Source organism: Panthera leo, chromosome A1 (genome assembly GCF_018350215.1).
Source record: "Panthera leo isolate Ple1 chromosome A1, P.leo_Ple1_pat1.1, whole genome shotgun sequence".
NCBI classification, from domain to species: Eukaryota; Metazoa; Chordata; class Mammalia; order Carnivora; family Felidae; genus Panthera; species Panthera leo.
In genome coordinates this window covers 1,666,995-1,682,746 of record NC_056679.1, presented here as the reverse complement: position 1 = coordinate 1,682,746, position 15,752 = coordinate 1,666,995, and the positions used below count along the sequence as shown (strand labels likewise).

Here is a 15,752-nt window from a genome sequence, read left to right as displayed (position 1 = left end):
AGCCACCCAGGAGCCCCAAGACTTAACAGTTTCTAAACTCCAAGTAATTTAGTTTAACTACAGATTCATCCACGATATACAGTCCTAACACTGTATATTATAGGCTGTGAACCATGGAATCAATGTAGTGTTTTCATTGCTAACACTGTTTTAATGAAATCACAGAAAGTATGAGCACACACTCCAGTACTAACAGTGAATTTTTATGAACACGCCCACATACTTACATGTATGTAGGTACTAGGCAGTGCTACAAACTGCATTTCTTAGTATGGTCAATGTTTTTAAGAGTAAGGAACTCACTAGCCTGAAGTATTAGTTTCACATATCTTTATTCCACATAAAACAAAACAAAACTTAGACCCATCTCATAGAACAGAATACACTTATTTAAAGTTTTGACAGTGTACAAAATTAAAACTGGGGTATTTATTCCAAAGTTTCATATAAGTATTATAAGGCAATTTCTTTCCTTTAGTAAGTAACATTTTAAGTGTCTATTATTCTGGAAGCAAATCATCTCCTAACTCTTCATCAGCAAAATCATCCTCGTCAATTCTTTTTTTTGCTGCAGTTTTTGGTCTTTCTATTTGAGGGCCCAGTGGATCCACATAGGAGGCATCTAGGTTTCAAAATAAATGGTTATATTAGAATAATACAGAAAAAACAAAACAGACGTGAAACCAGTTAGTCTCATAATCTACACTGAACTGAGTGAACAGAAATGCTCTCCCAGATCATCTAAAATTTTGTCTGTACACAAAACATTCTCAATGCCCAGTTACACAATTTGCCATCTCACCAAATCTTCTCCAGACCTGTTATGCCTGTAGGAACTGGGGAGGGGGGGGCACCAGCACTTGCCTATTTCTTTGTTACTGCTACTTTCATAAGGTTCGTTTGTCCCAGGTAAAGCTCTGAGTTTGACACTTAGTCGTTCACCTTTACTACTGGCACTGCAGTTCTGGCCACTATCTGAAAACACAAAGATAAAAATGCATTCGACACGTTGAGAACACAGAACACTACATTACGAATCTTAAAGTATACTTATTTGCCAAGAAACACGTTGTTTCGTTTGGAAGCTACCTTCTGAGGGATATAATTCTGGTTTTCTGAAACTTAAAAGGAATCTCTTCTTGGGAATCTTTAACATAGATAAAACAGCACTGGAAAGTAGTCTTTGTATGCGTTCTTTCGCATGTACGCTTAGTTACAGGTTTCAATTTTGTAGATTCACTGGTGAGAAGTTAGAGACCACGTTGACGAATATCCCTAGTAAAGAACAAAGAGCAGCTGGAGAGAAAACAAATAGGAAGTCGTAAGATCAGTATGAGCTGTATCATCAACCTCGTTATCAAGGCTGGTGAGTGGCCCTAAAATCACATCAAATGAAACACAGCAGAAGAGGTAGGAGAGGACAGAGACCGTGTAGTCACCTTCTTCAGGATTAGATTCGCCCTGTGGAGAAGACGTTTTGGCTCAGTATGAGGAAAAACTAAGAGGACTGTAGCATCCAAACACGGACTGGCTGCCATGGGAAATCCTGCAATCCATAGCACTGAAGATTTTCAGACCGGGTCGAACACTCACGGTAGTAGGAAACATTAGTAGTAGTTCTTAACCTTGAACTTCTATCATATTTTTCAAAGAAACACTCCTCTAGCCCCATCGTTTTTATTTCCTTCCCTTAAAATTCCCACAATGTTATTTTTTCCTATTATGGGAGCTTCACAAAAGTGAAAAATGAGAGTAGTCTATCAACATCCACTGATCATTTATTTTCTGACTATACTTTATATTTTAGTTTATTGATAATGTCTCCGGGAATAAACTAAAACAAGATGGTCTTTAAGATCCCCACATTTTAATGGTGGCCAAATTTCTCTCTAAATTCTTACAGAAAACATAACCATTTCCCCCCATTGTTATTACTGGAAAATGAAATGCTTAGTTTTAGGCACTGAATGGTTGTATACATTGTTTTTTTGTTTTTGTTTTTATTTTGCTCCTAATTTTTTGTTACAGTTGAGCTCATCTTTTCCATCTGTAGGTGTAAATGGTTATCTTTCAAAGTGCTTGAGTGAGCTCAGGTCAAAAATTTGAAAACCGTTGCTTTAGGCAATATTTCTTTTTCACTTTTCATATAGATATAAGTCATATATATGAGTAAAACAAAACTCTCACATTCCCTCAGACATCTGTAGGCCTTCTGAAATCCCAACACACTAAAGCATTCCAATCCTGTGGAAAGAGCAAACCTTAAAAAAATAAAAACTGAGTCCGTACAAAAACTTCAAATGTCCAACTTGAAAAGCCATGAATACTGATTTTTTTGTTTTAAAGATTTTTATTTGTAAGTAATCTCTACACCCAACGTGGGGCCCAAAGCCACGATCCCTAGATTGAGAGTCACGTGCTCCTCTGACTGAGCCAGCCAGGCGCCCCCCCCCCCCCACCCATGAATACAGTTTTTAAACGCTTCCTATTATTATAAATGCCAGAGAGGGAATATATTGTGAATATCCTTATTTCATAATTTTCAATCAACTTCAAGGAGTGACACTGCCACACATGGGGAGGGACAAATGGATCGATAAGCACTTGTAAGTCTAGGTGGGGTTTTATGGCTAAATAATAAATCAGGTTATTATATTCATCTCAGTACTGCAACAAATAACAGTTACTATTTCCTAGAGAAGAGTTAACAAATAGCTTCCAAAAACAAGAATACGGAGATCAATTTATCTGAATTATCAATCAATTAACACTAAGACTTCCAAATGATACTTTTTATTAGGGAAAATCTTAGAATCACAGAATTTAGAGTAATAAGGATCCTTCAAGCTTACCTATACCAGAAAAAAAAATAATACCCCCATGAAATGGACAATGTATATAGACAACTCTCAAAAAAAACAAAACAAAACAATACAACTGGTCAATAAACATAAAATTATTTAAGTTTACTTAACCTTAGAAACATATTAAGTGAGAAAAATAAAGTCAGATCACTACATACTGAGTGATACCATTTTTAGAAAGGTTAAAACAAGTAAAATTAAATCTAGTGTTTACATCCTGATAACATTGTGAAAAGGCAAGAAACTAAACAAATATAAACCTGAATGTATATAAAACAGAAAAAAACCCTCATAGTGGCTACCTGTGGGGAAGGCAGGAGACGGAGTGGGAAGAAGCACACAGGTAGGCAGAGCAGGAATGTTCTGGTTCTAATGCTTTGTGATGGCTTCAGTAAGTTTATTTTTACATGCTGGGTAACTTAAGAGTGCTACATTACTTCTTTTGGAGGTATCAAGTATTACATAATTTAAACCTTCACATAATTCTAAATGTAAGATTCAACAATGCCTATTAAAATGGTCAAGAGTTAAAAAAGACTAGATTAGTAAGGGAGATGAACGAATTTTCTGAGATTAATGAAGTAGTATATATCAACAGTTAACAGCTTCGTGGTCAGAGTGGGAAGCCTCCCACCTTTCTCCCGCACAAAGGTACCAATCTGACAACATACAATCCTAAAAGCCTTTATGTGAACTCCGGAAACCACTCAGGAAGTTACAGTACCCCAGGAAAACTCAAGTCCAAGGACAACTGCACTGAAACAGGTGAGAAAGGCCATTCGATTTCAACCGGGTCAGCCGCTATCCCAAGCCCGCGTAGCTCACGACTGGGAGAAAAAGCCCAACATGCAACGTCCCCCTTGGGAGGGGACCAAGAAGAGCGGAACACGCCTCCGGCATTTTCGTCTCTCGGGGTGCTGCCTGAGACACTGGTTTCGGTCTTGCCGGACTCGGGGTGCTGACGAGGAACCGGCGTACTCGCTGGATGAGAACGAAAGAGCTCAGCGGTTTGGTGCACTGACTACCTCCCCCCACGGCACCCAGAAGCTGCACAGCCGGCCGCGACCAGGGGAAGCGTCCAGCTCACAGCTTCTTTCTTCCTCAGCAAAGAAAGATCCGAGTGGAACATACAGCCAACATTCCGGCTTTAGGCAGGGCTGGGGGAATCCCCAGGGCCCGGTCTCCCCAGCACTAACGAGGAACTGGCATACCTTGAGTGCACGGGGGCTGCGGAGAACAAGAGGGCTCAGGAGCTTACTGGCTGCTGGAGAGCCTGCAGCACCCCACACGGACCCCAGAGGAAGAAGAGATTACGAACCCTGAAACCTAACTGGGAAATTACATGCAGAGGCTGAGAGAAGACGCATACTGTAAAAACTTGGAGACCCCCATAGTCTCCAGTGGGACTGACTGGTGACGGTTTTCCCTGTACGAAGCCAGCCCCCCAAAACCAGGGAAAAGTGGCTATTTCTTCAAATGAAGAAATCACAAAAAACATGAAAGCATGGCCCGATGAAAGAAAGAAAGTGAATCTTCGGAAACTGACCCTGAGGAAAGGACGATCCGTTGATTTGATTACCTGGCAAAAAATTCAAAATAGTTGTCTTAAATAAGGTCAGTGTGCTACAAGAGAACATAGACAGACAATAAATGGAATCAAGAACATGAAGCATAGACAAAAGTAAACTGTCAACTAAGACAGAAACTGAAAAAGGACCAAACAGAAATTCTGGAGCTGAAGGATACAATAACTGAATTGAAAAATTCACTACAAGGGTTCAAAAGCAGATGTGATCAGGCAGAATAAAGGATCTCTGAGCTCAGAGACAGGTCATTTGAAATTACTGTATCAGAAGAACAAAAAGAAAAAAATAAAGAAAAGTGAAGAAAGCCTAAGAGAATTATGGAACAAAACTCAGATCATGGGGCATAAACGTATCAGTATACATATTACAGGAGTCCTAGAAGGAGAAGAGAGAAAGAATGGAACAGAGAGATTATTTGAAGAAATAATGTATGAAAATTTTCCAAATATGAGAAAGGAAATGAATATCCAAATTCAAGAAGCTCAAAGAACTCCAAATAGGATGGACCTAAAAAATACCACATTGAGACACACAATCAAACCGGCAATTCAAAGACAAAGAATCTTAAAACCAGCAAGAGAAAAGCTAATTCATCATAAACAAGGGACCAACCATACAATTATCAGATTTCCGAGCAGAAACATTATAGGCTAGAAAGGAGTGAGATGATACATTCAAAGTGCTGGAAGAAAAATCTGCCAACCAAGAATACTATAGTTGGGGAAATTGTCCTTCAGAAAGGACAGAGAAGTAAAGACTTTTCTGGATAAACAAAGGCTGGGAGAGTTTATCACCACTAGTTCTGGCTTGCATTGAATTGCTAAACAGAATCCTTCAAGTTGAAACAAAAGGACACTAGACTGGAACAGAAAATCATATGAAAACATAAAGCTCTCTGTAAAGGTAAATATACATAAGCACTGAATCCTGAAATACTGTCATGGTAGTACAGAAGTCATTTAATAAAAATTAATGCATAAAAATAACTGCAACTATGTTAAAGAATACAAATTATAAAAAGATGTAATTTGTAACATTGATACACAGTGATGGGGCAATGTAAAGGAGTAAAGTTTTTGTATGTGATTGAAGTTGTTATTAGTTTAAAATAGATTGTTATAACTATAGAATGTTTTAGGTAATTCCCACGGTAACCAAAAAGAAAATGCCTATAGGAGATGCAGAGGAAAATGAGAAAGGAATCAAAGTATGCTACTACAGAACAAAACAAAACAAAACCCCCCAAGCCCCACAAAGACATAAAAAGGTAGGCAGCAAGGAAGATAAAGGACAAAATAACTATAAAGCACACAAAAAATTTAACATAATGATAATAGTTAAGTACTTCCCTATATGTAATTATTTTAAATGTGAGTGGATTAAACTCCCCAATAAAAAGACACAGAGTGGCTGATGGGTAAAAAAAAAAAAAAAAATCCAACTATATGCTATTTATAAGAGACAAACTTCACATATAATGACATACATAGGCTGAAAGTGAATAGATAAAAAAAGATATTCCATGTAAATGGGAACTGAAAGAAAACAGGAGTGTCCATACTTATTTCAAAAATAGACTTTAAGTCGAAAATGATCAAAAAGACACAGAAGGACTTATATAATGATCAAAGGGCCAATTCACCAGGGAGTTATAACAATTATATATGCACCTTAACAGCTGAGCAACCAATATATGAAGCAAACAAGGACAGACCTGAAAGAAGAAAAGGCAGTAACACAATAATAGTAAGAGATTTCAATGCCTCACTTTTTTTTTAATGTTTATTTATTTAGAGAGAGAAAGGGAGCAAAGCAGCAGAGCAGCAGAGAGAGAGAGAGAGGGAGACAGAGAATCCCAAGCAGGCTCTGTGCCGTCAGTGTGGAGCCTGACATGGGGCTCGATCTCATGAACTGGGAGATCACGACCTGAGCCGAAATCAAGAGCCAGATGCTTAACCAGCCTAGCCCCCCAGATGCCCTGAATGCCTCACTTTCAGTAACAGCTCAACCAGCTACAGCATCCGACTCCCGAAGCTTTCACTCAGCAGAGATTCAGCTATGTTGTTGTATGTATCCTTCCATTCAATTGCCGAGGAGTTGTACAGATACGTCACGGTTTATCCAGTCCCCTGTTGATGACTTACGGGTTGCTTCCAGTTTGGGGCTATTTGAAATAAAGCTGCTATGGATAATTTGTGTACAAGTCTTTGTGTGGGCACATACTTTAGTTTCTCTCGAGTAAATTCCTAGAAGTAGAATGGCTAGATAGTATGGTTCAGTGTATGTCTAACTTTAAAAAAAACTGTCAAACTACTTGCTACAATGGCTGTCCCATTTTACATTCCATCAGCAGTGAGTGAGAGTAACAATTATTCCACATCCTCACCATCACTTGCTATGCACAGTCTTTTTAATTTTAGTCATTCTACTGGGTATCTAGTTTTAATCTGCATTTCCCCAATGATTAATGATTGACCATCTTTTCATGGGCTTATTTTTCATTTGTATACCCTTAGTTAAAATGTTTTGATAACCTAGAGTGTATCTTAAACAGTAAGTATGGTGCATTCTTCCAAGAATGTTGAGGATACATGTTTACCCTTCCTAAATCTCTGTGGGTAACAGTAAATCTATACAAAATCTGTAGCAGTACAGAGGATGAGTGTATGTTTGGGTGTTGTGGAGGTGATGGCGGGGGCATATCAACATTCATGTATTATGGAGATTAACCCCACCCCAGCTTTACTGAGATGTGACTGACATCTAGCATTGTGCAAACTCATGGTATACAATGTGACCGTTTGCTACACGTACATGTTGCAACTTGGTCGCTACCACAGCACCACTTAACACCTCCATCATGTCACATATTATCTTTTTTTTTGCACTGAGAGCATTTAAGATCTTAGCAGCTTTTAAGTATACAATACAATGTATTTTTTTAAATTTTTATAAACTTCCAAAATTTATTTTGAGAGAGACAGGGAGAGAGAGAGTGTGTGCATGAGCAGGGGAGGGGTAGAGAGACGGAGAGAGAGAATTCCAAGCCAGCTCTGGACCGTCAGCACAAAGCCTGATGCGGGGCTTGAACTCACGAACCGCGAGATCATGACCTGAGCCAAAATCAAGAGTTGGACACTTAACCAACTGAGCCACCCAGGCGCCCCTATGATACAGCGTTGTTAACTGTAATCACAACGCTGTACATCAGATCCCCAGAACTTACTTATTTTCTAACTGGAAGTTTGTATCCAACATCTCCCTCGACCCCTGGTAACCACAGTGACCGTGATTCTACTCTCCGTTCCTACAAGATTGGCTCTTTTATTCCACATACAAGTGATATCAAACAGTATTTGTCTTTTTCCGACTTACCTCACTTAGCATAATGCCTTCAGGTTTCATTCATGTTGTTGCAAATGTCAGGATTTCCTTATTTCTCATGGGTGATCAATACTCTATTGTATAGATACTCCCCATCTTCTTTATCTTTTCATCTGCTGACAGACACTTAGTTTCTGCATCTTGGCTACTGTAAATGCTGCAGTGAATATGGGAGTGTAGATCTGCCTCTTTTTTTTTTTAACGTTTACTTATTTTGAGAGAGTGAGCAGGGGAAAGGCAGTGAGAGAGGGAGACAGAATCCCATGCAGGCTCTGCACTGCCAGTGCGGAGCCCGACTAGGAGCTTGAAGTGAGATCGAGACTTGGATGCTTAACCAACTGAGCCACGCAGATGCCCCGATCACTACTTGATTTTATGACCCACTAATATCCTGTTTTCATTTCCTCTGGATACATACCCAGAAGTGAGATTGTTGGGATCATATGATCATTGTATTTTTAATAGATTATTTTATTTTATTTTTTTAATTATTTTTTCTTTTAAATATATATTTTTTTATTAATTAATTAATTTTTAAAGTTTATTTCTTTTGAGAGACAGAGAATGTGGAGGAGGGCAGAGAGAGAGGGAGAGAGAGAAACCCGATGCGGGGCTTGAACTCGCAAACCATGAGATCATGACCTGAGCCGATACCAAGAGTCAGATGCTTAATGGACTGAGCCTCCTAGGTGCCCCTATTTTTAACATATTTTAAATTTTATTTATTTATAGAGAGGGAGAACACAAGAGGGGGAGTGCAAAGAGAGAGAGAGGGAGGGGTGGGGGAGAATCCCAAGGGGGGTCTGCGCTGTCAGCAGAGAGACTGCCACAGGGCTCAAACTCACAAACTGTGAGATCATAACCTGAGCCAAGATCAAGAGTTGGATGCTTAACTGACTGAGCCACCAGGTGTCCCTATTTTTAAAATTTTCAAGAGTCTCCACATTATTTTCCATGGTGGCTGCACCAATTTACATTCCCATCAACAGTGCACAAGGGTTCCCTTTTTTTCTACATCCCTGCCAACACTTGTCACCTCTTGTCATTTTGATGACAGTCATTCTAACAGGTGTGAGGTGGTAACTCATTGTGATTCTGGTGATTAGCGACGTTAAACATGTTTTCATGTGTCTGTTAACCATCTGTATGCCTCCTTTGGAAGAATGTCTATTCAGGTGTTCTTCAGCCCATTTAAAAGTCTATGGTTTTTTTGTTACTGAGTTGTAGAAGTTCTTTATAAATTTTAGAATATTAAGCCTTATCAGATATGTGGCCATCCATATACCTTCCTCAGTAAAGTGCCTGTTCAAATATTTTCCTGATCCAAAAAACCCAAAAACCAAAAACCAAATTGGGTCGTTTTCTTACTATTAAGTTGTAAGAGCTTTTTTTATATTCTAGTCCCTTGTCAGATACGTGTTCTGCAAATATTTTCTATTTTGGCTTGCCTTTCACTTTTTTTTTTTTTTTTTTTAAAGTAAGATCCACACCCAGCATTGAGCCCAATGCAGAGATTGAACTCGCGACTCTGAGATCAAGACCTGAGCTGAGATCAAGAGTCAGACGCTTAACTAACTGCGCCACCCAGGCGTCCTGCCTTTTCACTCGTGTGTCTTTTGAGAAGCAAATGTTAATTTTGATGAAGTTCAATTTATCCATTTAAAAAAATTTTATGGATCATGCTTTTAATGTCGTATCTTAAGAAATCTTTGGCTAATCCAAAGTCACAAAGATTTTCTCCTGTGTTTTCTTCTGCGTGTTTATAGTTTTCAGTTTTATATTTAGGCTATGATCTATTTGAGTTAATTTTTCTATATGGTGTAATTTGTTGATCAACGTTAATTTTTTTACATGTGGATGTCCAATAAATCCAGCCCTGCTTGTTGAAAAGACTATCCTCTTTCCATAAAACTGTTTTTGCATTTTTGTTAAAGGTTAATTGATTATGTATGAGTCTATTTCCAGACACTATATTTTGTTCCACTGCTACATATCTATCAAAAGGAAAACTTTTAATGTCCACATTTCTGGAGTCACATACAACATCTGTTTTACCTGTTTATTTGAATATTTCCCTTCTACTAGTTTGGAAGCTATACATCCCATTTCAATTATTTTTATATTTACTAAACATTTTAGGCATTTTAACACATATATTTAACAAATTTTAAAATTAATCAGTATCCTTACTCTCCTCCCAAACAAAGCCAAGGTCTTTGAATGCTTTATTCTATTACAACTTATATCTCTGCCTTAAATGTTACTGTAGTCCAGGAATTTCGTTTTATCTTGATTTTTAAAAAATCTACAATATAGGGGTGCCTGGGTGGCTCAGTCAGTTAAGTGTCTGACTTCAGCTCGGGTCATGATCTCACAGTTTGTGGGTTAGAGTCACCCAATTATATATGTAGGTTAGATCTTTTCACTACATCCTTCATGTCCTTTAATCTCTCCTATTTTCCATCACTGTGACCCTCTGTCCTGCATTCTGGGTAATTTTTCAGCTCTGTCTTCCAGGTCATGCATTCTCTCTTTATCTGATCTAATGAGCTATTTAGGGCCAACAAACTTTTTCTGTAAAGGGTCAAATAGCAAATGTTTGATGCTTTGCATGCCATATGGTTTCTCTTGCAGCATGAAATCAGATTGAGCATGGCTGTGCTCCAGGAAAACTTTACTGCCAAAAACAGGTGGTGGCTCAAGCCAGATTTGATCTGCAGGCTGTAGTTTTCCAACCCTTGGTTTAAGCCATCTAACCTTTTTAATAGAGGAATTTCTAATTTCAATTATATTTTCATTTTTGGAAGTTGTATTTGGTTCTTTCCAATCTGCCTAGTAACTTCTATACTCTTTTATCACTTTACCATACTTAAAACACACAAGAATTCCCCACTATTTTGAATCTGATTTCTGGGATTGTATAGTGAGAATTTGGACAGTGAGGAAATCTGTGTTATTTGAGTTTTAAATTTTAGTTTATTATTACTTTTAAATTTTTTTAATGTTTATTTATTTTTGAGAGAGAAAGACAGAGTGTGAGTGGGGGAGAGGCAGAAAGAGAGGGAGACACAGAATCCACAGCAGGCTCCAGGCTCTGAGCTGTCAGCACAGAGCCCGACGCAGGGCTCGAACTCAGGAACCGTGAGATCACGACCTGAGCCGAAGTCTGATGCTCAGCCAACTGAGCCACACGGGCTCCCCAAATCTTAAATTGTAGATAGCAAGTGTTTAAGTGTTTTAAGAGTTCAGATACCTGAGGATAACAACCACATTTAAAAAAAATTATCTATTTTTTTGAATCTATTTTGAATCTATTCAGTTCAGATAACAAAAGATATCTATATTGTCACTTAAAAAATGTATATATTTTTTAAAAATTTATTTATTTTGAGAGAGAGATGGGGGGTGGGCAAGGAGCGCAGGAATCCCAAGCAGCTCTATGCTGTCAGTGCAGAGCACGACACGGGGCCTGATTTCATGAACTGCAAGATCATGACCTGAGCCGAATGCCAAGAGTCAGATGCTTAACTAACCGAGCCACCCAGGCGCCCCAGGATTTTATTTTTAAGCAATCTCTACACCCAATGTGGGGCTTGAACTCACAACCCTGAGATCAAGAGTCACATGCTCCACCGACTGAGTCAGCCAAGTGCCCCTTAAAACATATTTGTATCTGATAATTAAAATATCTGTAGTCTCTGGGGTGCTGTCAGCACAGAGCCTGCTTGGGATTCTCTCTCTCCCTCTTCAAACAAATTAACATTTAAAAAATATCTTTAGTCTTTGAAAATTGGATTCTACAGTTTCTTTTGTTGAGCATTCATAGTGCTTTATCTTCATGTATCCAGACTTTTTTCAATGTTTATTTTTGAGAGAGAGTGCATGAGTGGGGGAGGTGCAGAGAGATAGGGGGACACAGGATCTGAAGTGGGCTCCACGCTGACAGCAAGTGCCCAATGTGGGACTTGAACTCATGAACCATGAGATCATGACCTGAGCCAAAATCAGATAGTCAACTGACTGAACCACCCATGAGCCCCAAGACTTTCATTGCATTTAATTTTTAAAATTTATTTTTGAGGGGGAGAGGGGCAGCGAGGGAGACAGGATCTGAGCGGGCTCTGTGCCGACAGCACACAGCACGACGCAGTGCTGGAACTCACGAACCATGAGATCGTGACCCGAGCCAAAGTCAGAGGTGCAACTGACTGAGCCACCCAGGTACCCCCCCACCCCCGCCCTTTGTTTTTCATCGTGTGTTCCTGTTCTTTGTAACTTTATCTGAAGGCCTTGTTTGAGGCTTGTCTACAGCATACTCCTTCGGATGGGTCCAAGCCTGTGTCTCCTAGGCACCTGGGAGCAGCACCAACAGTTCCACTTTAAGCCCAGCTTTCAGCTTGGGGTTCTGCAGGCCACACACGGGTGATACATACTCTGTCTCCCAACTCTGTGATTGAGGGCTTAAGGTTAGGGATTTTCCAGGGAGCTTTTCCTGTTTTTTGCATTCCAGGAGTGCCAAGGTGGAAACCATCCTCTGTGGGGTGGATTCTTTTCTAGTTGACCCACTGCCAGTATTTCTTACTGGGAGTCCTGGCGTTATGAAGGGATTCTTTGATCTGACTCCTGACGTTTTGGGGGCCCCTGGCTGTTCTCTCTTGTTCCCCATGAATGGCTTCTAGACCCAGGATCTAGGCCACTAGGGACTAGCTAGGACAAAGGCCAGCTCTTGCATTTACTCCTTTGGGTTTAAATTTTCTATTCATTGGAATCTCCAAAGAATTTCCCTTAAAAATGGTTTTTTTTACTTATTTTAAGAGAGAGGGAGAGAGAATGAGAGGGGGAGGGGGCAGATGGAGAAGGAGGGAGAGAATCCCGAGCAGACTCACCCTGTCAGCACAGAGCCTGACGGGGCGCTTGATCTCAGGAACCACGAGATCACGACCTGTGCCAAAATCAAGAGCTGGATGCTTAACCGACTGAGGCATCCAGGCGCCCTAAGAATTTCCCTTTTTCTTGCCAACTCAGCCATGCATTTACAAGGTTTTTTTTCATTTTCTTATTTCCTTCCTCTTCCCCCCCCCCACCCCGCAATATTCAATTCACCACTTTTAGGAGTGCTATTCCTGGAGGAGTTTCGTTGAATATTCAGTCCATCTTACTGGCAGAAATAGAAGTAATAATTTCAGTAAGCAGGAGCACACATATGAATAACTAAAAAACTTAAGTCTGACCTCTTTATTTTTCATATGAGAAAACACGCTTAAAGAGGTAAAGTCACTTGTTCGAGAGTTCACAGTTAGTGGGAAGGCCATCAGCAAAACCCAGGTTGCCTGACTGCCGGCCTAGTCCTTGCCCATTCTACAAGTATGCCTCTTTGGCAAAGAATCCATGTAAAGTGTGGCACTTCCCATACAGCTGTGAGTTTACACGAGTAAGTACGGCTGTATTCATATGTGCATTCCTGCCATATGCTATTCCAAGCTTAGCAGCTTGGCAGATTCTACAGAATATGCGGTCTTAATAATGATAAATATCCAGACAAAGTAAACTCAAAATCTCTTTTCATAGCCCTATGTTTCAGACCCTTCTCATATGCCCAGAATAGCCTTGTCTTATAATAATCTTGTCTTATAAAGCAAGCCTGCAATCTTGAGACTTGGGAAAAATCCCATGATACTTCTGCTAGAAGGGAGACTACATCCTGCCTTGACCAATGTTTCTACAAGGCCAGCTCATACTAAGAAGGTGAACTGTTTGTAACATTTTAGAAAAGTTAAGGTTTTAAAATATAAGAGTTTCTTTTCTGTTCCGGTAGAACAGTGAGTTTTATAACATAGGCTCTATTCATGGAACAAATTAAGTAAAGTTAAGAGGCTGACTACATCAACTTTCACCATACATTCTCTTCAAATAAAAATGAATTCACTTTCCAAGGGAAGACAGTCGTTACTTATTTAGAAAGAATATGGTTAAGAGTATGAAAATTATTTATAATTGTAGATAAAATGAAGGCAGAAGAAAGTAACTACAGAGAGAAGATGAAAAACAATATACGTCGTTTTTGTTAATTCTTTAAACAGAATCAGATTATGGCAAAGATTTTACAAAACGGAGTCTGTAGCACATTTGCAGGAGTAATGTGAAAATAAGACAAGCATGTAGATTTCTTTATCTTTCGTGCCACCAACAAGATTTTAAAAATCTGATGGGACTTAATTGTGTTGTACTCAGTGCCTGGAGTTGCCCCACGTGTGGCAGAGGCAAAGGACAGGGCCACCCCCGCAGGTCCTTTATCCTCTGCGGTGACTCTTACCTCAAACAGTTACTACACGTAATTTCCATGGTGCCACACCTTTAGCGCATTTGAAAACCCCAATAAAATATCTGATTTTCTCGTTTTTTTCCTATTTTATTGATTTCAGTACGCTTTTAACACTTTTGTATGAATTATAAAAAAGTAAAGAGAAACCACACTGTATAATTACTGTTGTTCACTACACTCTAGTTGCAAATAAGATTCTTTTTCAAAAGTTGTATCATCTCCAGAAGCTGTTATATTAAATATTAAATGTTCAAAGGCTTCGGGACTTCTGATGGCAACATAACTCCCTTAAAGCTTGGGCAAGGAAGCACGATGTCAGATGTCCCCACAGTGGAGACAATTGCCAGTAACAATTGCCCCAGAGTGATACAACTGTAGAGAGCAGAATTAAACCTGGAATTATTTCCAGTTGAACATTTAGCTCATTCTCGTGTTTTCTGTCACCGATAATGTGATCAATATATGTGTGTATGTAGTTCTTTGTCTGAATCTAGGATATGGACATTTTAAAGGTCTTTAATGAAGATTACTAAACATTCCCAACAAGGCATACCACTTAGAGCTCCCACCAGAAGTACTTAACTTATAAAAGAATACCCATCTCATCTCATCCTCGGTATCCTAAAGAATTATCCTTTTAAAAAAAATCATTGATAATTTTATAGCTTAATTTACATTTCTTTAATTCTTGGCAATGCTACATGATGCTTCATATTTACCACCGTACAGGAGACAACAGCTGTCCACCTTCCTGCATCCCATATGCTCTTTAAATCATTGGAATCTGATTTTGGCCTCCAGCAGCATACTGAGACCACGCGCCTCAGGGTTACCCACACTATCTTAATTGGAAACTCTTATGGCCTTTTTAGTTTTCCAGGTCCAATTAACCAATACATTTCCGATAATTCTCCAACATCCAACTCCCTCCCTTAATCTGGGGAGACTATCAACTGTCCCCTATCAGTTTCTTGTTTTTTTGAAAGTGCTACCCCTTTCCCTCTGAACATGTTAAAAGCACAGTGTCCCTTACTCTTTTCTATTTAAAAAAAAATGTTTTTAAATGTTTATTTATTCTTGAGAGAGAGAGAGAGAGAGAGAGAGAGAGCGCATGAGCGGGGGAGAGGCAGAGAGAGGAGACACAGAATCTGAAGCAGGCTCCAGGCTCTGAGGCATCAGCACAGAGCCCGACGCGGGGCTCAAACTCCCGAACCGTGAGATCATGATCTGAGCCAAAGTTGGGACACTTAGCCGACTGAGCAACCCAGGTGCCCCCCCTTACTCTTTTCAATCTCTTCTTCTTCTTCTTTTTTTTAAAATATAATTTATTGTCAAATTGACTAACATACAGTGTGTAAAGTGTGTTCTTGGTTTTTGGGGTAGATTTCCACGGTTCATCGCTTACATACTACACCCAGTGCTCATCCCAACAAGTGTCCTCCTCAATGCCTCTCCCCCACCCTCCCATCAACACTCAGATTGTTCTCTGTTTTTCACTCTTCTTAAATTATTCTCTTGGAGCTCCTGGGTGACTCAGTTGGTTAAGCGTCCGACTTCAGCTCAGGTCATGATCTCGTGGTTCATGAGTTCGAGCCC

The 15,752-nt window shown here is 39.5% G+C and overlaps 1 protein-coding gene across 2 annotated transcripts in view; it reads right to left on the bottom strand.

Moving 5' to 3' along the window:
• Positions 1 to 315: 315 nt before the first annotated feature.
• IFT88 (intraflagellar transport 88) overlaps positions 316 to 15,752 on the bottom strand; it is a 132,178-nt gene continuing 116,741 nt past the window's right edge. For both annotated transcript variants that reach the window (XM_042922561.1, XM_042921783.1), the window contains exons 25-26: positions 865 to 975; positions 316 to 622 (exon numbers count right to left, since the gene is read on the bottom strand). In XM_042922561.1, the coding sequence (XP_042778495.1) occupies positions 501 to 622; positions 865 to 975 (233 nt within the window). In that variant the 3' untranslated portion in view covers positions 316 to 500. The remainder of the gene's footprint in view (positions 623 to 864; positions 976 to 15,752) is intronic.